At 38.0% G+C, this 23,111-nt stretch overlaps 1 protein-coding gene and 2 long non-coding RNA genes across 3 annotated transcripts; 1 reads left to right on the top strand and 2 right to left on the bottom strand.

Moving 5' to 3' along the window:
- Positions 1-87: 87 nt before the first annotated feature.
- LOC121979388 (basic leucine zipper 63-like) lies at positions 88-13,193 on the bottom strand. Its single transcript, XM_042531385.1, has 6 exons — positions 12,579-13,193; positions 3,361-3,457; positions 2,731-2,851; positions 1,268-1,343; positions 1,065-1,190; positions 88-671 (listed from the first exon to the last, which is right to left on the bottom strand). The coding sequence occupies exons 1-6, from the start codon at positions 13,050-13,052 to the stop codon at positions 309-311; spliced, it is 1,257 nt and encodes a 418-aa protein (XP_042387319.1). The 5' UTR covers positions 13,053-13,193; the 3' UTR covers positions 88-308.
- A 149-nt stretch (positions 13,194-13,342) lies between these two features.
- Positions 13,343-15,249, top strand: LOC121979409. Its single transcript, XR_006111394.1, has 3 exons — positions 13,343-13,960; positions 14,935-14,990; positions 15,098-15,249. It is a non-coding gene; the product is annotated as an uncharacterized LOC121979409 (long non-coding RNA).
- A 3,152-nt stretch (positions 15,250-18,401) lies between these two features.
- LOC121979371 lies at positions 18,402-20,356 on the bottom strand. The gene is made up of 3 exons (XR_006111393.1): positions 19,794-20,356; positions 19,581-19,708; positions 18,402-18,788 (listed from the first exon to the last, which is right to left on the bottom strand). It is a non-coding gene; the product is annotated as an uncharacterized LOC121979371 (long non-coding RNA).
- Between the last annotated feature and the right edge of the window lie 2,755 nt (positions 20,357-23,111).

Below are 23,111 nucleotides of genomic sequence, written 5' to 3'. Positions count from 1 at the left end.
TAAACAGGTCAGCAATTGATAATGAGAGGAGAAACCAAGAAATGATGGCTTCTAGTGAAGAAACTGTCGCATTTAGGGGACTGGGAAGAAGAATCACCTTGGCAACGTCGATAAAAAGATTATTACATTACAGCCTTTTGACATCGAAAGATAAGATGTCCTGAGGCCTACAAAAGCAGGCAAACTTAACAGCAATTTAAAAGAGAGTATCATCGATACGGAATAAAACAGACGATGATGCTGATGGCATAGCTTAGAAGCATAAGTTAGGAGTTTTTCTTTAGTGGCCATACATAATAGGAGTGGATCTACTTATCGGAGATTGAGGCCTCGGGAGACCATACAGTTGTGTTCCATTGCAGGGGGGAGCATGAGATTGGTCCACTGCAGATGGGTTTCTGATCTTCTGGAGAAGGTGCTTGTTGTTGCATGGAAGTAATGAGGCCAATCTGTGTTGCAGGAGCTGCAACAACACCATGAGGAACATCTTGAACATGCATTGGGGCTTGGAAGAAGTGATTTATCCCTTCTTGGAAAGGAAGTACCATGTTGGAGGTTGGGTTAGCTGTGTTCGGAGTGAAGGGTAAACCGATGCTTGGCATCTCAGAGATGACAGGGTATAAAGGATTTGCTCCGGTTGCCCTCTTCAAAGATTCTTCTGCCATTTTCACCTGAAAGCAGATGGTGTCTTATGTTGGAATGCAAGGCATTTAAGAAATAACTAGACCTGTATTTGAAAAGTCTGCCCCTTCTATAAGGATCATTATGATTGGAATCAAAGTGTAAATGAGATTATAGACACCTAATGTATAATTCACAAATTGCCTAAAGAGAGATTGATACTAAGAAAAAGAATTACGATAGTAAAAAGCAACTTAGTGTTTACTGTTTGTCTATTGAAATGAACTATAAAGGAACTAGTGGACTCTTAGGCAAGTCCCATGAAAAAAAACACGAATACAAGAAACCTTTAGCACAAGACACCAACAAGTTCACGAAACACCTGTGGAGACTACATCAAATATTATGTGGAGCAAACAGACATAAAGAGATGAATACTTTACCTTTGCTCTAAGAGTCTCCAAATCTGCTTTTAGAATTCTATTATCAACCGAAGCGTCACTATACTTCTTATTAATGCCAGTTAGATGATTCAGTAGGGATGAGTGTTCAACTCTTAATTGTGAGACCTAATATAAAATATGGAATGTATTAAATAATCAATATTATGCTAATGAAGATACATGACATTAACTATCTGAATGACCTGTTCTTCAAGCTCACTCATTTGTGTTTGCTTTCTTCTCCTTGATCGTCTTGCAGATTCTCGGTTTGAAATCATTCTGCATAATATTTGAACATTTTAAGCTTTTAGTGTAGCATTCAAAAATATCTTAAAAGCATATGCAACTTTTATATTTAACAAACAGGCACACTTAATTCCAAAAATACACTTCTCCTTAAAAAAATATAAAATAATAAAAAAACAACAATGGCTAATGCTATCACGCAATTTCCACCAGTGGCCACGCAATCCCGGGTCCCCTCCTGGTCCTTTTCACAATTTGCAAGTCGGATCGCGGCCGGAATCCGGCCAAAATTGGATGTGATCTCCCCTAGATTCACCTTCCCATCCAAGTTATAGTTTGGGTCGAAGCAAGCGGCTGGAGGCCGCCGACGGTGGGCAGGCTACCCCCTGCTCGGCACCATAGTCTGCCCACCGTCGGCGGCCTCCAGTCGCCTACTTTGATTCAAACTAGAACCTGGGTGGGAAAGTGAATCTAGGGGAGATCACATCCAATTTTGGCCGGATTTCGGCCGCAATCTGACTTGCAAATTGTGAAAAGGACCAGGAGGGGCCCAAGGATTGTGGACCAGAGGATCCGCTCTCCCACAACCGGTGGCTGCAACTATTGGCCGCGGACATTGGTTGCAGCCTCTTGACCTTAAAATCGCAATATAGACAATCACAATACTGTATCCTAGCCATGACGGACAATCACCAATCGCAACCACTAGCAGAAATTCTGTGTCAGTATCAGCCGACATGCTTTATTTTATTTTATATATATATTTTAAAGAGACTAGCATTTTGGGTGTGCTGTTTAGGTTTTTTTTTTTAATTGAGTAAGCCCTTTGGGAAATTGTGGAAAAAAAACTACCAGATTACTGAACTTCAATACTATTAAAGAATTGATAGAAGAATACTATAAAATAAAAAAGAGATACTGCTACAAAGTACCACTGGATGGCAAAAGAAATTCAAGGATAACTATGTAATAGCCAAGTGAAATTTAAGTACACATGAAAGTTGGAAAAAGTTGAATTTGTAATCAAACGTGGCGTAAATATTACTAACAATATAGCCTCATACAAAACTCATGTAGCATATCTTAACATAATCAGGACTAGCATTATTTGATGCAAAGAAATACACAACTGGGAAACTTTTTTAATTAAAGAAAATAGAGATATAGTGACAAGAACAACTATCTAGAATAAGAAGATAATTAAACTTATCACTTGCCTATACCGGTGACCCACCATGCACTATCTACAAATAATATGAAAAAACAGTCACACACTGTAGTACGCTATCTTTATAGAAGCCAAATGTTCACATTGTCAAATTCAGACAACATAATCAGTACAATATTCAATTTGTTGAAGGGAAAACAGATTTATTATCTCAATGAAACATTAGTTTGACCATTATATAATCAACTTTACCTTCTCATTCGTTTTGTATCAGAAGGGTCCATATTGTTGGTTTCTACTTCTCCTTCAAGATCATCATCCTCATCTGACTGCTCTCCTGATGAATTGCTAGCAGCTTGCCTCCCTTGAGTAACTAAATTATGTGAAATAATTTAAGCTGGAAGTCCAGAAGGTTCTAGGCTTTTATTACACTTTATAAGCATTTCCAGATCATGCAACATTTAAAGCGATAACACAAAGTGTTCGAGTTATATCCATCAAACTTATAAAGGAAAATTTGCAATCTAATGAAATATTATCTACGTGTATAAAATGCTATGGAGTTTCAGCAGATAGGGTTGACAGGAAGTTGCATTTTCTCATTTATTTTCATTGCAAACCAAATAAATTTCATGAAAATGAAACAAAGCTAAGTCAAAATGGAAAGAATCTCAACAAACCATTGAAACGATTGCAGTGTTTCAGTATATGTACATATTTCTTGTCCCAAAAGAAGTACCTCAGTTAATCTTAGAAATTTGATATGCATCATTATCTGAACATATAGATCCAAAATACTTGCGTAACTTATGCATCAAAAGTATAGAAACATAATAGTTTTTATCACAGAACAGTAAGTTGGGCTGACAAGTGCAATTGTACCTTTCGAGTGCAGTTGAGAACCAGGCGGTGTAACATCTGAAATAGGTGACCTACTGTCAGCAACAGAAGCAGAATCCTGTATCTTCACACCAGAGCCCTGCAATGTATCTATGATTTTAGAAAAATACATATCATTTAACCTTTGAACTAGCATTTGACTTGTTACAACAACAACAACCAAGCCTTTTCCCACTAGGTGGGGTCGGCTGTATGAATCCTTTTACGCCATTGAGCTCTATCACCTATTATATCATCATCTATATTTAAATAAATTTTATCTTGTTTTATTGTTGCTAACCAAGTCTTTTTTGGTCTTCCTCTTCCTCGTTTGATATGCATGTTTATCATTGTTTCACATCGCCTAACTGGAGCATTTATTGGTCGTCTAAGTACATGTCCGTACCATCTTAAACGTGTCTCTCGGAGTTTTTCCTCAATAGATGCAACTCCGACTTTCTCTCTAATGCTCTCATTTCTTATTTTGTCCATCTTTGTATGTCCACACATCCACCTTAACATCCTCATCTTTGCAACTCTCATCTTCTGCTCGTGTGCTCGAGTCATAGCCCAACATTCAGCTCCATATAACATAGCAGGTCTAACTGCGGTTTTATAGAACTTACCTTTAAGTTTAAGAGGTACTTTACGGTCACATAAAACACTCGACGCTCCCCTCTATTTCACCCATCCTGCTTGTATTCTATGTAAGACATCTCTCTCAATCCCTCCATCATTTTGTAAAAATGATCCTAAATATTTAAATCGCTCGGTTCCAGGCAACTCGTCCTCTCCTATCTTAACAATTGTTTCATTACTTCTAATATTGCTAAACTTAAATTCCATATATTCTGTCTTTAATCTACTAACCTTAAAACCTTTCCCTTCTAGTGTTTCCCTCCAAGATTCTAGCATTTGACTTGTTAAAGAAGAAAAAGCATACAAGTTAAAAACAGGGTTAACTAGAGTGTACACTTTGCTTAAGCTCAATTTCAGTTTTGCCAACTTGTAATTTTATTTTTCACTTTGCCGTCTGTGGCTAACTAGAGTTAATGTGAAGCCTCCTTGACGAAGCCCCCTACTTGCCAACGACGTGGACTGGAGCTTCCACCCACAACCATGACAACAATGATCACTGCTTCCCTTTGCAGTCGTAATCATGATGTCAACGAGGTCTTTCTTACCTAATTCATCAGTCAAGCTCACCCATCCATACAATGATAGAATTCCTTCAAATAACCACCTTAATTTGTTGTTAGTATGCTATCTCTTCATTCCTTCCTCCAATTTATAAATTTTTGGAGACTCCTATTCTCCTTCCATGAATGACATTAAGAGTCAGTGTGAGGTCGGAATGAAACTCTTCGGAATATCGAGTGGCACAACTCAGTATTGATTCATTGGTCCAAACACAAAGATATTGCACGAAAAAAACAAAGCAAACTATTCTAGTGCAACATCCAGGGTAACAAAAAAAAAACACAAATTTCCTCCACATGCGGCTAAGCTCTCTTCGAAGTTCAAACACCAAACATTTATCTGGAAGCTGAAAAAACAGTTTTTAGAAAGTATTGGTAAAATCAGCACTTTTGCCAGTTACTTTCACATGGGTCCTTAGTCTATAGATAAGAAACAGATCAGGTAAGCATTTGAAAGAATTAGCAACTTCCATCATGTCATCAACCTCATAAACAAGCTATCATGTAGCAAACATTGGGTAACGAGTTATATAATTTGCCATTATCTGACATTCAAAAAAACTGGTTTCAATAACATTTGAGATTGAGCGCTTGATAAGTTCATTCTAGAAAAGAACAACAATAAAACTTTGACTTAACAATGAAGGTCATACAGCTGAAACAAGATAAACATGCAAATTTTAAAAGTTCCAAGTATTTTTTACAACAGGAACTGTTGGAGGATCGGTGGCCGGCTTGAAGGGGGGTTGGATAGCTAGGCCACCCCCAAATCGATTTCTTCTCTACAATACGTTAGTTTGCGCAAGCGGAAATATAGAAACTAAAAACAAAGAAACACAAACGAGAATACAAACGCTAACACGCTCGATGTAACGTGGTTCGGAGATTGCTTGCTCCTACTCCACGACGTGTCCTTGAGGTGGACGAGCCCTTGATCCTTTGGTGGATCAGTCCCCGGCAATCTCCGGCTAAAGCTTCTCCTTCTCGGTGGAGCAAACCTCTCACAAAGTTCTCTTCCTCTTTACAAGATGAAACTTAGGGTTAGAAGGAAGAGAGTTGGCTTGGAAGCTTTGAACAAGATTCAGAAGGTTTACAATGAGTATCAGTAGTCCCTTCAATGCCCCAAAGCTCCCCTTAAATAAGAGGAAAGAGTTGATCATCAATCAACTCAAACCCTGACACCAGTCGACTGGTGCTAGCCGTTAGGCAACACCAACGGCTCTCTTTAGAGCCCGTTTTCTGCCAACGGTCATGTACCAGTCGACTGGTCTTAGGACCAGTCGACTGGTCCCCTTAGTCGACAAGCATAGAATGCTTCTGTGCATTCTGTGAAGCTGGACCAGTCGACTGGTCTCATGACCAGTCGACTGGTCCCAGTACATTCACTCCTCTCATCCTTTTCGGAGTCGCCTTTGAAGTCCTCTTCCTCGGCCTTCGTCCCTCAGATGCACCCGAGCCCGCGGCTCCTCTCCGTGCCATCCTTCACGCTGCCTTGAAGTCCACTTCCTTCGGCTCCACTCCATTGCTCCTCGTCCGCGCGGTCCCTCGGATGTCTTCCACACCATCCTTCACCGACTCAACGATCCGAGCCCTTGGATGAGCTTCCCGAACTTGGTCACACCAAGTCCTTATGTGTTCCACCAAGTCCTGCATGACTCAAACACATATCAAATACATATGAAAGCCTAACTTAAACTCTTTGACACACACATCAAAACCTAGGTCGATTGCACCAATAATCTCCCCCTTTTTGATGTGTGGCAATATGTTTAAGTTAGGCGCCGATAATAACTTTGAAAAGTACAAGCAATATGTAAATATGAAGCATAAAACCCAAGCTCCCCCTTAACACATGCTCTTAATCTTAATTTTCAAAGATTTGCACCCAAGTAGATTTCTAACTTAAACCTACCCATTTCTCCCCCTTTGACACCATTAAAAATATTGTACCAGACACGTACACATACTATGGTACTAGTCGACTGGTATCTGCACATAAACTGAACATCAATTTCAGCCTACGGCAGCCAACTTCAGAAATCCATAAAAAATTCCAGAAAATTCGAAAAATCATGAAATTTTGAACACATATTTCTTATAATATTCTTTAACTAAGAAAAATATGTTTTCATGAAAAGTCATCATATTTTTGAAGTTTTGATAAAAACTCAACCACTTTAAAAATCAATCAAGTTTGTATCAATTTCAAGCTCAGTTTTTCAATCATATGTTTTAATATAGCTATACCATAGTAAATAAAACATAGAATTGTTTTCAAAACATTTAAAATATCCAACTATGATCTATGGGCAAGATGTTCATTAATTAAACATTTGCTTTCCCCATAGTTGGCCTATGATCACTAAACATTGATACACTTCATAACTCATCAAAATGCCATAAGCATAAGTGAATTATTTGTATCATCCTAATATCTCACATTCATGGTTAGAAAATAATCATTGTGAGATAAAGGTAACCTCTACTTAGCCCTCTTGATCATAAATCTCTATCAAGGCTAAGCCCTCCCCCTTAAGGTCTCAAGTCAACCATATAGGAAACATTTGAATTATTGACTTTCATGGTTGACTTGCCATAAAATCCTCTAACCCTTGAGGATTGATTTTGGCACCCAATAGAAATTCTTTCTAATTGGGTTGACCAAGTACTCTTTGGGGATCCATTTCCTATCTATGGTCTTTGTCTTGGATTGCCCCCTAGCAAGTAGACAATGATAGGTCTTTTCATTATTTTGTTCATTGTATCCTATCCCATTTTTCTTAAAACTTGCCCTTTGGCTCCCAATAATCATATTTAGGGTTTTAGAGCCAATTTCAAATTTCCTAAGGGCATTGGTAAAGTATTCTATCTTTTCCCTTAATTCCCTATTTTCTTCTTCTAAACATGATACATTTGAGCTTGAGGAAGAAGAAGCATGCTTATTGTTGTCCTTAGAGCACATGGATTCTAATTTTTCTTCAAGCATTCTAATATCATGTTTCAAAGACTTGTTTTTCCTTTTTACCTTGAACAAGTCATCATTTGTGCTTGAAATAATTTTAATTAAAATATGAGGAGGAAGATTATGTACCTCACTTACCGAGAAGTCCGAATCCGATGATTGACCTCCCCCTTCACTTGAGCTCCCCTCTTCATCTTCACTTGAGCTCCTTCCTTCTTCTTGTTCGGATGAGGTGGAGGCTACATCATCAATCCCCATGAGAACAAAATTGACTATGTGATGCTCTTCTTCCTCCGATGATGATAAAGGATCATCCCATGTTGCTTTTAGGTTTTGAGCCTTCTTCCCCTTTTCTTTTGTCTTCTCCTTCTTCTTCTTCCCTTCCTTCTTTTTCAAGAGAGGACAATCATCTCTTATGTGTCCTTCTCCTTGGCAATTGTAGCAAATTATCTTCCTTGTCCTACTTTTGCTTCTTGAGCTTTTCCTAGCATGAGATTTGTTAGATGAAAATTTTCTAAAAGCTCTTCTCATTTTCCTTACCATATACGCCTCTTGATCACTATCCATTGAGGCGCTTGATTCTTCGGAGTCGGAGGATGGTGGGGATGAAGACTTCTTCTTCTTACCCTTTCCCTTGTTTGCCACAAGGGCTACTCCTCTTGATCTATTTGCTTCTCCCTCTAATCCTTCAACCCTTGTTTCGTGAAGCTCCATAGTTGAGAAGAATTCATCTAGAGAGCTCTTTTCAAGATCCTTTGAGATATAGAACGAATCTACAATGGAGCTCCATGTTGAGGATCTTGGGAAGGCATTGATAGCCTTCATTATGATGTCCCGGTTGGAGAGTTTCTCACCTACACTTGTTAGTTCACTTAAAATTTCTTTAATTTTAGCATGAAGTGTAGATACCTTATCTCCCTTCTCAAGCTTTACATTGTTGAGTTGAGTTCGGAGGAGATCTCTTCTTGCCAATTTAGCCTCCGATGTGCCTTCATGAAGCTCCACTAGCTTCTCCCATAACTCCTTGGCACTTGAGTAGGTTCCAACTCTTGTTACTTCTGGTTGGGGAAGAACATGTAGTAGATGATGGATGGCTTTCGAATTTGCTAGATGTTCTTCCCTTTGTTTCTTGCTCCACCTTGTTTTCTCAAGTATCTTGTTGTCTTGATCCCTAGGCACTTCGAAACCATTTTCCATGATTAGCATAATATCAAAATCGGTTTCGAAGAATACCTCCATTCTCTTCTTCCACCAAGAGAAGTCCCCTTCGAATTTGGGTGGATGAATGTTTGAGCCGGCCATTGATGATGTTGTTCTTCTTGGCGATTAGTCCGTTGAAGAGCGTCCTTGCTCTGATACCAATTGTTGGAGGATCGGTGGCCGGCTTGAAGGGGGGTTGGATAGCTAGGCCACCCCCAAATCGATTTCTTCTCTACAATACGTTAGTTTGCGCAAGCGGAAATATAGAAACTAAAAACAAAGAAACACAAACGAGAATACAAACGCTAACACGCTCGATGTAACGTGGTTCGGAGATTGCTTGCTCCTACTCCACGACGTGTCCTTGAGGTGGACGAGCCCTTGATCCTTTGGTGGATCAGTCCCCGGCAATCTCCGGCTAAAGCTTCTCCTTCTCGGTGGAGCAAACCTCTCACAAAGTTCTCTTCCTCTTTACAAGATGAAACTTAGGGTTAGAAGGAAGAGAGTTGGCTTGGAAGCTTTGAGCAAGATTCAGAAGGTTTACAATGAGTATCAGTAGTCCCTTCAATGCCCCAAAGCTCCCCTTAAATAAGAGGAAAGAGTTGATCATCAATCAACTCAAACCCTGACACCAGTCGATTGGTCCATGCACCAGTCGACTGGTGCTAGCCGTTAGGCAACACCAACGGCTCTCTTTAGAGCCCGTTTTCTGCCAACAAGCACAGAATGCTTCTGTGCATTCTGTGAAGTTGGATCAGTCGACTGGTCCCATTACCAGTCGACTGGTCCCAGTACATTCACTCCTCTCATCCTTTCCGGAGTCGCCTTTGAAGTCCTCTTCCTCGGCCTTCGTCCCTCAGATGCACCCGAGCCCGCGGCTCCTCTCCGTGCCATCCTTCACGCTGCCTTGAAGTCCACTTCCTTCGGCTCCACTCCATTGCTCCTCGTCCGTGCGGTCCCTCGGATGTCTTCCACACCATCCTTCACCGACTCAACGATCCGAGCCCTTGGATGAGCTTCCCGAACTTGGTCACACCAAGTCCTTATGTGTTCCACCAAGTCCTGCATGACTCAAACACATATCAAATACATATGAAAGCCTAACTTAAACTCTTTGACACACACATCAAAACCTAGGTCGATTGCACCAACAAGAACCACTTCCTCTGAACTGAAAGTATAAATCCACACTATATAATCCTTTAAACAATGCCCAAGGCCATTATGGCATTATCAAATCTTATTTATTTAATAAATTTACATTTAATATCATGGCCATTATAAGGAATTATATATTTGTAAGAACGAGAAAAACCTAAAAAAATATACAATAGACAAGAAAGAAGCTAAAAGAGTAGTAAATGAAGTAAAGAATGGAACTTTTGATTAATTATATCAAAAATTGGATACAAAAGAAGGGGAAAGAGACATATATAAAATAACTAAAGTGAGAGAAAGGAAAACAAGAGATCTTATCCAGATAAAATATATTAAAGATGAATATAATAGGGTGCTAGTAAACGATAGAGAAATAAAAGAGCGGTGGAAGAGGTATTTTCATCAACTTTTTAATGAAGATTTAGGTGACCGACTTAACTTAGGTAATTTAAGTAGGTCAAATGAGTATATAAATTTAAATTTTTATCGTAGAATTCAAACATCAGAAGTAGAACAAGTTTTAAATGGGATGCATAATAGAAAAGTCGTTGGACTAGATGATATTTCGATAGAGGCATGGAAGTGCCTAGGGAAACAAGGTATTAAATGACTTATAAAATTATTTAACATGATATTGAAAATGAAAAAAAATGCCCGAGAATAAGTACTCTAGTTCCCTTATATAAGAACAAGGGAGACATATAAAATTGTGCAAATTATAGGGGTATTAAACTAATGAGTCATACCATGAAACTTTGAGAAAATGTAATAGAAAAAAGATTAAGAAAGATCAATTTGGATTCATGCTTGAAAGGTCAACAATAGAAGCTATACATCTTCTTAGATAATTAATTGAAAAATATCAGGAGTGAAAATAAGATCTACACATGATATTCATTGACTTAAAAAAAACTTATGATAGAGTCCCAAGAGAAATTATATGAAGAATTCTAAAAAAGAGAGGTGTTAGCGTAACATATATTGAACTAATTAAGGATATGTATAAGTATGTAACGACTAGAGTAAAAACTTCAGACGAAGTAACTGAAGCATTTCCAATAAAGATAAGGTTACATCAATGATCAACTCTAAATCTCTATCTTTTTACACTAATTATGGACGAACTCACTACACATATTCAAGATACAGTAGCGTGGTGCATGTTGTTTACGGATGATATTATTTTGGTAGATGAAACACGTGAAGGAGTAAATTTTAAACTAGAATTTTGGCGGGAAATACTAGAAGGGAAAGGTTTTAGGTTTAGTAGAATAAAGACATAATACATGGAATTTAATTTTAGCAATATTAGATATAATGAGACAATTGCTAAGATAGGAAATGACGAGTTGTATGAAATCGAGAACTTTAAATATTTAGGATCATTTTTGCAAAATGATGGAGGGATTGAGAGAGATGTCTTACATAGAATACAAGCAACATGATTAAAATGGAGGAGAGCGTCGGGTATTTTATGTGATCGTAAAGTACCTCTAAAATTTAAAGGAAAATTTTACAAAACCGCGGTTAGACCTGCTATGTTATATGGAGCTAAATGTTGAGCTATGACTAGAGTACATGAGCAGAAAATGAGAGTTACAGAGATGAGGATGTTAAGGTGGATGTATGAACATACGAGAATAGATAGAATAAGAAATGAGAGCATTATAAAGAAAGTCAAAATTGCATCAATTGAGGAAAAACTCCGCGAAACACATTTAATATGGTACGGACATGTACTTAGACGACAAATAAATGCTCCAATTAGATGATGTAAAATTATGACAAATACGCATATTAAACGAGGAAGAGGAAGACCAAAAAAGACTTGGTTAGCAACAATAAAACAAGATAAAATTTATTTAAGTATAGGTGATGATATAGTTGGAGATAGAGCTCAATGGCATAAAAGGATCCATATAACCGACCCCACCTAGTAGGGTAATGCTTGGTTGTTGTTGTTGTTATTGTTGTTGTTGTTGTAGTATCATGGTATTCTTGTGTTTAGCAAAATCTCCTTTAAATCCAAATGAAGAGATTTCACACTCAAAGTCCCTATTGGCTATCTAAATCTCATTACCGAAATCCCATCTGTTTAACAAATGTCCATTATGATATGGATTTCAAGGAACTTAAGCACTCTCAAGCTCTACATCTTGCCACAGTCTAACCTGGAACAAACCGCAATTGAAAAGCATTTACGTACAAGATATTCCAAACTCAACCATCTCCTACAGTATTCGACATCAAAATATTTTGTGAGTGCAAATCCTTGTACCAACATGTGCAAAAAATTACACACACACACACACAAAATCATAATATACAAGCTGTGAACAAAATGTTTAGCTAAAAATTCATTATACTGGAAGCAGGATGAGTACAATGACTTCAAATTTCTTGTACTAAGCATATGCACATTAAAATTCCAAAAAAAAAAAAATCATAATTCAAAATCTGTGAATAAAGGTTTTAGCCAAAAATTCATAATACTGGAAGCAGGACAAGCCCCGAATTGACAAAGGCAATCAGAACGGGCCTTCTCCTGAGGTCTAAATAAAAGAGAAGTTACTTAATTTCCATGCAAAGATTATTGTTATTTGAACAAAAAAAAAGAGAGAAATAAATGCCGCTTCATCAAAAAGAAGATATTCTACCATAATGCTAAATTACTACTAAAAAAAATTTATGAAACAACGTACCCGAGACATTGCCACAGCAGCACAGATAATGTCCAGTTTTTTCTTGAGAAGCGCCTGGTACTCCCCAGGATCAACCAATTCCACCGGATTGGACGACTGCGGCGCGACTGGTGCCTTCATCTCCCCCAATTCATGGTGCCCAACTCGTCCCAACTCCCCCTTACTACCACAAACGTTCGCCGCCTCCAAGGAGGAGGAAGCGCCAGAATTGGGGGCAAGAATACTGTCATAGTTGCGACTAACGTTAAGGTTAGGGTCGTGCGCGGAAGCCGATGCGGGGTTAGCATTGCCCCCATCAAAGACGTCGAGAAAAAACTTCTCGAAACACCACTCGGAGGCGCTCCTGTTGATGCCGCCATCTTCCCCTCCTACTCCTCCTTCTCCAGCTTGCAGAGGAATCCCCGACGGCGTAGGCAAGGGAGAGGATGCCCAGAAGCAATCGTTGAACTCTTCCAACGAAAAGGCCCTCTCCATCTCTATCCTTTCCGATCTCTCTCCCAATCGCCCTCTCGCTTCTCCCTGTGATCTTGTAAACCGAAGATGAAGAAGAACGAAGAGGAAGAAAAATCAGTTTTGATCGCGCTGGTCTTCGCTCCTTTCTCAGACAAGTTAAAAAAAAAGGACGGGGAGATGAGGATTGGAAAAGTTTTCGTCCTTTTTTTAATGTACAACTTTTCTACACCTTACTTTCGATTCGACAAAAGCAACAGGGACCTAACACTTGCCAGTATAATGATTAATAAAATACAGGTACAATTGAGGGTCGTTAATCAAACGTCGGTGAAGAAATAAAAGGCCGTGCGTTGCAGTCTACGTAGAAGAAAAGTGCCTTTACGAAACACCACCATCTATGGCTGAGTCACCTGTCGAAGTTCATTGCCGACGTGTCATAACTAGAAGCTACTCTCAAATCTCCAAGTGCGGTTCTAGTGATTAGGCACCGCCCCGGTACGTTTCATGGGTGACACACCCGTCAGAAATGATGTAATAGTTTAGTTCGCACGCTAATACTAATTAATTAGCCGAAAAAAAAAACAAAGACAATAAAAAAAAACAAGCAGTAGGAACACGTGCGCGGATCGGGGAAGTGGACGACAACCAGAGCGAGAGCATCCGAGGGCCAAGGAAGGTGACGGCCACAGCCTTCGTCTACTGTTCTTCCGTAACTTTGATGACGTCGGTGCCTCGGTCCCCAACCTTGCAGTCGGTGGCGGGAGGACGTTCGCCCTAGCGACCCGCTCTGTCCAACGGCGGCTGCGACAGCAGGGGAGGGTCTCGGTAGCCGATGCATGTTTGGCCTCGGCGTCCCGGAACTCCTCGTCGTCGCGGCGCTCGTCTCCGGGCCGGAGTAGTTTCCCCTGATCGGATGGAGCATCCTATAGGTTTGTCCCTTTTTTAGATTAAGCCGAGCTGAATTTTGGAGCACAGATCTCCTGAATTTTTTTTTTTTTTTTTTTTTTTGGTGCAGGAGATGTACCATTCGTATTTACGATCGGATTGTGGCCGTGATCCGACCACCACTCCGAATAAAAAATTATAATCTGATGGGAACGATGAACCAGGAAGGGATCGCAATAATTTACGATCAGATCACGATCACGATCCGACCGCAAATACGAGTGACACATCCCCTAGATCACAAAAAGTGGTCTAGGAGATCCTGCCTCTGAATTTTGAGGTGTTTAAGCTGAGCTGAACTTAAAATGAATCAAATTTTTAAAATGATTGTTCAATGTTGACTTATTTAATTTTTTATAAATTTGGGATTATTTGAATCTTGACTTGAGATTGATTTCTTTAGATGTTATCGAGTGCTTAATTCAGATATGACTTTGAGCTTGTTTCAAACTTAATTTATTTAGACGTTATCAAATTTTCAATTTAAACTTGTTTGATTATTTAAATTTCTATTTTTTATTAGTTATTGGGTTTGATAATTCAAATTTATTTATTTATTTTATTTTATTATTTTATTTATTTAACCTATTGATAAGAATTTTATTAATAAACATAATTTATCAATTCAAAATTATTTATTTAATTTAAAAAATTATTCAAATTTATTTATTTAATTGATCGTGTATATATAGAAGGAACATAAATAAATTCTTATTAAATTGAACAATAAACTTATTTACAAATATATTTTAATTTTAAGATTTTTTTTTAAAGATCTTCTTGATTACACGGTCTTTTTTAAAATACTTTTCATGTGCTCTATATTGATTTTGTCGGTTGCTGGATCCGAAGAAGATCAAGGTATTAGAACTAGATTTCAATTTTTGAATCCTACGTGGTCAAATTTAATCTGCGTACGGCCTCTTAGCTTGATATTGGGATGTCTATTGATTCTTAGGTTCTGCGAACAGATGGAATTAAATGTCGGTGACCTGTTTTCCATTATGCAAACCGGTAAATATCCCTAGATAGCTCATAGCTTACCATAAGATCATTCAATCTCCGTAAAAATGCAATATAGGACTGCCATGTGTAAGAAATTAATGATCTGACATGCACAGATAAGAAATTTACAAACGAAGGGACTGAAGTATGTGATGGTGGAATTGGAGGCCAAGTTCCTCGTCGATGCAATCTTGCTAGAGATGTCATTCTGTAGTATCAAATGGTTGTATTCAGTTTATTCTAGCTATTCCTGAATCACATAACATCCATTTTCAACTGCTAATGAGGCAGGGGTCTTTCTTTTGTTTCACTTATCTTTCTCGAAATTATTTTCAGTATTGTTTGTTTTTGTAGGAATAGACTTGTCGAAGCTGTGTAATGTTGATTATCACTCACTAATCATTGAACTTGTAATATCCAGTTTGAGCTTAAGTTGACCTTAATTTTCTCTCATAGACCTTAAGTTCAGATGGCTTATCTTTGGTTTCTCATTAGTAGTCCAACCATTGATCTGTAAAGCAGCTGAAAATCCATTCTGCAGTTAAAATAGCTCAATGTTCGTCGCTTAAACTGGCATGAGAAGCTATGGACTATTTGATTGTCGCATCACTGATCTTCTTTGCACTGATTTATTCTAAGGTCCGTTCTGCCTCCTTGCATTCAACAGGTCATCACAGTGTTGTCCTTGCTTGATAAGCATATTCACTTCCGAGTGTTTATCATAGTTATGACTTTCGAATTCCATTCCTCACCGTGTCCTCCATTAATCAGGCTGCAAAAGAATTTGAAGCTAATTGAAGAAGGATCTTGAAGACTCGAGTGAACCAGTTCAAATCCCCAAAGCTGCTACGATTGGACAAGAAGAAAAACAGCTAAAAACTGTAGGTGCCGAAGACAATTGCATGATGAGTTTATGTTTATTACAGAATCCAATTAGCGGGTCAAGTTCTTATCTAGTCAGAGTCTTAGGGCGAAATAAATTGCTACCGTCAAAGATATACATCAATGAATCTTTGACCTATTTCTTAAGTTGGGTGAAATAAATTGTCCCTGGTCACTTTTAAGGCCTCTCTTCTTTCTCTTGCTAACCTTTTCTGACTGTTCGCCCTCCTAAAGCATGAAAAATATTCTTTCATTGGTAGACTATTTCAAACTCATTCTAGAATATATTTTTAGAGGTGAGGGCGTGATCAGAAGGAAGTTTCGTTGTAGAGATTTATTTTCAGCATGAGTTAGGCTTGTGATGGCTTTTCTTGACCTTGCCCATACTATGCTGCCTCTTTAATTTAGATATATCAAATGGTTGTGTAGATTGAATTGGGACCTATTTTTCTCCATGATTTTCCCTACGTTCTTTGTCAAATTCACCATCTAAATATTGTATTATTGGATGTAAGCTTATATGCTATTTTAACGTCATATTACACTTCATATTGAACAAATAGATCATTTCGATATCAACATCTTCTACCTATCATTATATATACTGGTTGGCGTGACAATCAAAGTTAAGAAGAGGTCAACTCTCGAAACTGATGCAGTTGATCGTTGCGGCTGAGAATTCCTCAGACCAGATTGATGGGTCGATCGGACGTTGATTCGTTGAAGGTTGATGAATAACCAAAAGATGTGTTAACACTCTCCAAAATCAAGACTTCTTTGTCACTTGAATATAGTGTAATTAACTAGCTTGATTGAGTAGTCCAGTCGATCAGAATTACGGTTTGATTAGACAAACTGGACGCTCGATCTGATTAAATTCTATGGCTAGACATATAGGCCAAGTGAGGGACGAGTTTCCAATAACACTCTATAAATCTAATCGGCTTGCCCTTTTGAGATATTGTCAATAGGTCATAGGAGGAACTCAGTCAACTTGTCGTATAAACATATTGTGGCCCCCCAATCCAACGACCTCATATTCTTTTTTGACGTTTTGTGCCACGGAGGGCAGAGAATATTTTATATGCAAATTGTACATCAAAAGCTTCCTCTCTGCCAAATGCATAGATTGCAAATCTATTTTGGGAAAGATGTCATAGCATCTTTATGGTCTACCCTTTTTTGGAAACGATTTGAGATTTGTGCACCAATAAATAGTAACACTATAAAAGGGGATCTCTATCTACAGGCGCAAGTACACTCACATTACACGAGACTATATTTTGTATATGCATCCATTGTTTCTTGTACTATTCATTGCCTTCTACCGATCACTGACTTGAGTATGAAAGTGTCTATGTCAGGAACTCCTTCCCTGGCCCAGTTACTTATGCTCTTTTTGACAACATAGGAGCACTTTAGAGTTATTTTTTGGCAGCGAAGAGTTTTCATTTAGTTAACATTAGAGCCACCTTTCCTAGCCAACCATCTTTTCTACTTTCGAACAGGATCATATTTGACGCCGTCTGTGGGAACTTCACCTGCATTTGAAATGTAAAGATGGACGAGATTGGACGACTCACTACAGTAATCCTGTCGCAAGAAGATTTAGAATTGTTAATAGTCGCCCGAGCAGCTAGAATCATACAGCAGCAAGCAGCGACTGGGTGCCCTCTTCCACACAACCCCGCTATATCTGTGACAGGCCATCAGGCTGAGCATGACACTCGAGTGAAAGGCTTGACTGGGTTCCAGCCGATCCAGCCTCCCCGACTGCCTTCCTGCAAGCACCTGTGCACCCAACTAGCCTCCCGCTCGTGCTCCCATCGCCGATAGTATATCATCAAGCATTGTTCTGCACGCCTCTTAATGATATAGGTTGAGCGGAGAGGCCCTAAGAATCATTTTCTAAGAATGCACCCGCTCGTGACCTTTGAAAAGGCAAAGCTTCTATGACTAATAGCTCCCCTAAACCGGCGAGCAAGTCGTTATCCCAAGAAATTTTAGAGGGCAAACTGTCAGCTCATTTTCGACCCCTATCGATCGAAGAATATGGAGGAGCAACTGACCCTGAAGATTACCTGCTTAAATTTGAAAATGTAGCTAATTACCTTCATCAGTACACAGATGGAGCCAAGTGTCGAATGTTTTTCACCACCACTACAAGAAAACAGGGCTTTAGAGACGAAAAAATCTGTCTCTGAAAATCATTTTTCCGTCTCTAAAGAAAGTTTGAGACGGAATATTCCGTCTCAAAAATCCGTTAGTGAAAGCCCCGTAGCTAATTTTGAAACGGAAATATTCTGTCTCTAATTTTTGAAACGGATGAAAAAACTGTTTATAAATCTGTTTCAAGTTAACAAAATAAAATTAATTTCAAATGTAAATTCTGTCTCTAATTTTATTTTAAATCTGTTATTAATCCTGTTTATAAATCTGTTTACAATTCTATTTATAAATCTGTATATAATTTTATTTTTAAATTTATCACTAAATATTATTATATTACATTTTTATATTTTTCATCAATATATTTAAATAATTCTTCATTTCAAATAAATTAAAATTATTAAAAAGAAATAACTTCTAATTCCAAATGTATTATACAATTAACATTAAAATAAATAAATATTTACATTATCCAAACAAATTTGACCAATAATCAAACTATAAAGATCAAATTTTCCTAGATATAAATGATTTGTATATTCCATTTCTTGAATCATTTCCAAATCATCTCCTTGAGATTTTCTTCCCTCTATAATAATAAGTTTTTTTTCTCTTTCAATAATTTGTTCCTCTATCCTCGAGCTAATAACATGCATGCCTTCATTTTCTTCTTTTGCCCTCCCTGTCTTCGAATTCCATGAGATAAATTGCTTCTCTTGTACAGATTAATGAACCAACCAATTTTGTTGAGAAAATCTAACAAATCAAAATATGAAACAAGTCTTACAATATCAGAATTTTTAATACAAATAAATTAAAATTATACAAAAGTCATAATCAATATCAATGATCACCCACTAATTAGTCCATAGTTGTCAATGCTAAAGAATTAACAAGTCATGAAGACTCTTTTGGCTCTGAAACAATAGGCATCACAAAACCATAAAAATTAGGTCAGTGTGAACAAATACTTAAGTAGGATTTTCTTCAAATTTGAATCTTAAACTTAGAATCTCTAAGTACATAAAACAAAATCAAATACAAGATAATAGAAAATTTTGGATTCTAAGACTAAGATTTGAAATAGCAAAGCAACTATGAAATCAAACCTAATGAATAAAATACAATTGCAGAAAATAATAGTCAACATGAAGTAATTAACGAAACTAAGCATGGAACAAAACCTAGAGCATTAAAGAAACCTAATCTAACTTAACCTAATTGAATTTAAATGAAGACATAAAACTTAACAATTGAAAGAGCAATACAAAGCAAGAGTTAAGTAAACTAAGATGCATCAGATAGAACCTAACTATTGAAAGAGACATTTCACCGAATGTGAAATGAACACATGACATGCAAAAATTAGAACCTAACTACGGAATATTTTATCAAACAAGTTGGGTGCATGAAACAATTAAAGCCAAGTGTGTGCATTCTAATTAAGGGAGATCAAGTTTGATATAAGCATTCAATAAGAAACATAACACACATCCAACATGATAAAAAGAAACAACCTAATAAATCTGATCAGGTTCAGATTACTACCCTTATCAGCAGTTTGTGGCTCTTTCGACGATGGTAAATCTGTCCAACAACCCTCACCGCCTCAGAATTCACAGATACACGATAGTGGCACAAATCCAAGCACAAATGGGGTCACCGCAGCAATGGATCTGCAATCCAGAAGATGCCAATCCGTTGATAAGTTGTGACGGCTGTCAAACAGGGAAGAGGAATAGAGATGACAACATCTCATACCTCCTTGTGGCTGACCGGATGGCCATGGCACAATTGAAGGGGGCAACGCGTGGTAACCCCTCGCAACTGCTGATACGCGGAAGAACAACCCTACTCTCCTGTGTACTCAGCTCTCCGACGGTGGCAGATGGAAGAGGAAGAAGTGGCAGCCGGTGAAAGAGATGGCGGCGACGCTAGCCGCCCAAAATTGCAGGTACTGTGGTCGGATGCGATGACGTCGGCTGCATCTAGGGCAGAGACGCAAGGGGAAAAGTAGAAGAGGATCGGGCCGCCTGATAGCCCAGAGAGCTTGGTGTTGGTGAGGCTCGCGGAGAGAAAGACTGCTGTCGGCGGTGCTCTCGTGACAATCGGCGTGGTGAGGACCTCCGCGACGAGGAGACGACGGCAGAGGAGGGAAGATGACGCGGAAGAAGAGAAAGGGGCACCGGTTGGAGAAGATGAGGAGAAGAAGAAGAGCAGAGAGTAAACACGGCGTGAGAGAGGAGGAAGAATCGGGGCGGCGACGAGATAAGGTGAGGAAGGATTCGACGATTAGAGAGGAATAGGGCACGGTGAGGAATTATAACCATTAATTAAATTAGATAACTAGGTTTATTTTAATTAAAACCTAAGTAATTTCTTTTATCAACTCCTACTTAAATTGGGTATTCCAAATAGATTTTTCTCAAGTGCAAATATGTCCCCTCCAATTACATCTTACGAGCTCTGAAAAATTCCTAAAAATGTCTAAAAATTCCGTTAAGATTATTTCTCAATTAAATCTTATTATTTAATTATTATTATTATTATTTTATTGTCGTATTTTACAATAAAAGTGCACAATTATTAGTAAAAATCAATAAAAATAATAAGAATTCAAGGACTGTAGGGTGGACGACCTCACGGTCGCATGAGGGGGCTAATTGAAAAGGTCGCGAACCTTGTGGCCTTGAGAAGCAACTGTAGACAACCTTAAGTGGTTACGATCGCCCTCACAACTACGGTCGACCTCGCAGCTACGAGCAACCTTTGCAGCAGTATAAGATAGCCACCAAGCACGAAAAAAATAAAATCAGAGGCGGGGGAAAAAGAATTTGTACCTACTCTGATAAAGCCAAAGCCAAATTAAGACGAGGAGAAAGGGTTAGAAAACCTAATTCATATTTATTTTTCTTTATAAAAAGTTATATATAATTTCATATTAAATTTGGTTTAAATTCTTTCTTAAAGTTTTTTCATATATTATATTTTATCAAAGTGAATATATTTACAATTCCATGTCTCTGATTTATATAAATATAAAACAAATTCTATTTTCGTTTAAAAATATTTAAACGATCACAAATTCCGTTTATAATCCATATTTATTTTTTTAATAAAATTTATACATAGCTTCGTATCAAAATTTGTTTTAAATTTCTTTTCAAATATTATATTTCATTAAAGTTAAACAAATTAATTATTATGTAACAAATCTGTATCTGATTTATATAAATTTGAAATAGATTTTATTTTCATTTTAACTTTTAATTAATTTATAAACAAAATTTGTCACAGAAATTATACAGTCTTCTGTTTATAATTCATATTTATTTTTGTTTATAAAAATTTATATATTCGTTTCAAATTTGTTTTAAATTCTGTCTTAATTTTTTTTAAATATATAATTTACTAAAATGAAACGGATTAATAATTCTGTATTAAATCTGTCTCTGATTTATATAAATCTGAAACAGATTTTATTTCCGTTTTAACTTTTAATTAATTTATAAACAATATTTGTCACAGAAATGATACAGTCTCAAATTTTGTTTATAATTCATATTTATTTTTGTTTATAAAAATTTATATGTAATTTCGTTTCAAATTTATTTTAAATTCTGTCTTAATTTTTTTAAAAAAATATATAATTTACTAAAATGAAACGAATTAATAATTCCGTATTAAATCTGTCTCTGATTTATATAAATCTAAAACAGATTTTATTTTTGTTTTAAAAATCCGTTTCTAAAGCCCTGTTTTCTTGTAGTGCACCCTATCTAACTCAAATGGTTCAACTGGCTCCCAACCGAGTCTATATACTGTTTTAAGGATTTTCGCAAGGCATTCCTTCATCATTTTGCTAGCAGTCATCGTTACCATAAGATGACATTGAGTTTGTTTTCTCTTAAGCATGGGTCCAAGGAGATGTTGAGGGATTACATCAAGAAATTCAATCAAGTAGTCATTGATGTCCCCTCGGCCACCCCGAAGATTCTAGTGTGCATATTCTCCCAAGGACTCACGGATGGCGAGTTCTTTTGATCCCTTGTTAAGAAGCCTCCAAGGGACTTCGATCATCTGCTCGGACAAGCCACCAAGTACATCAACGTGGAAGAAGCTCAATCCGCTCAGCAAAAAGAAGTTGCTCCTTCTGCTTCCCTCTTCCGCGCCCGAATGTCGAGCACCCCTCCTACTCTGCCACCTAAAGCACCCCGACTGGGCCATCTGCCACAGCACCACTAGCCAAGGCCGCATGCGGTCCAACATATAGAATCGAGCAGATACACTTCCCCAAGCCCCAACAATGGGTTCTTATGTTTTACACCTACCACCGCTCAGGAACTCATAATAAAGAAGATTGCTACTATTATAATCAAGAGTTACGTCGATTGGCTAATCAGGGGTTTCACTAGCGATCCCCTTCTCCTAACCGTTAGTGTCATCACCGACCAAACAGACCCCTAGGCCGAAGTCCTGTAAGGGTCGATCGAAACCAGCAAAGGCCCCAACCAAGAAATAATCAAGCACCAACTCGGCCCTTTGCAGCCCCGCCCGTTGACTCGAGAAGAAGAAAATCGTAGTAATGTCACTCGGGGCAACATTGGTATGATAGCAAGCGAGCGACTCGATTGATAGTGATTTCAATCGAGTCAAGAAAGTCACACGCCCATCGATTGGAGATTCACATAGTCGGATACAACAAAGAGAAGGCGCAAGGGCCAAAGATCAATTTCGATCTCAAAGACTCAGAAGGGGTGGAAATATCCCATGATGATGCCCTAATTATTAAAGTTGTGATAGTCAACTATGGTGTTCATTGTACTTTTGTTGACACAAGTAGCTCGGTCAAGATCATCTTTAAGAAGGCATTCGAGCAACTCCAGATAGACAAGAGCAAGCTCCAGTCAATGACAACGCCTTTGTACGGATTCACGGGCGATGAGGAACAGCTGATTGGACAAATTGGACTAGCTATCTCTCTAGAGGAGGAGCCCCTTATGAGGACTCGCCGGTCAAGCTTCATCATGGTGAACGCACCTTCAAATTATAATATCATTTTGGGCCAACTGACGCTGA

Source organism: Zingiber officinale, chromosome 1B (assembly GCF_018446385.1).
Source record: "Zingiber officinale cultivar Zhangliang chromosome 1B, Zo_v1.1, whole genome shotgun sequence".
Taxonomy (NCBI): Eukaryota; Viridiplantae; Streptophyta; class Magnoliopsida; order Zingiberales; family Zingiberaceae; genus Zingiber; species Zingiber officinale.
This window is presented reverse-complemented; position numbering and strand designations above follow the sequence as displayed.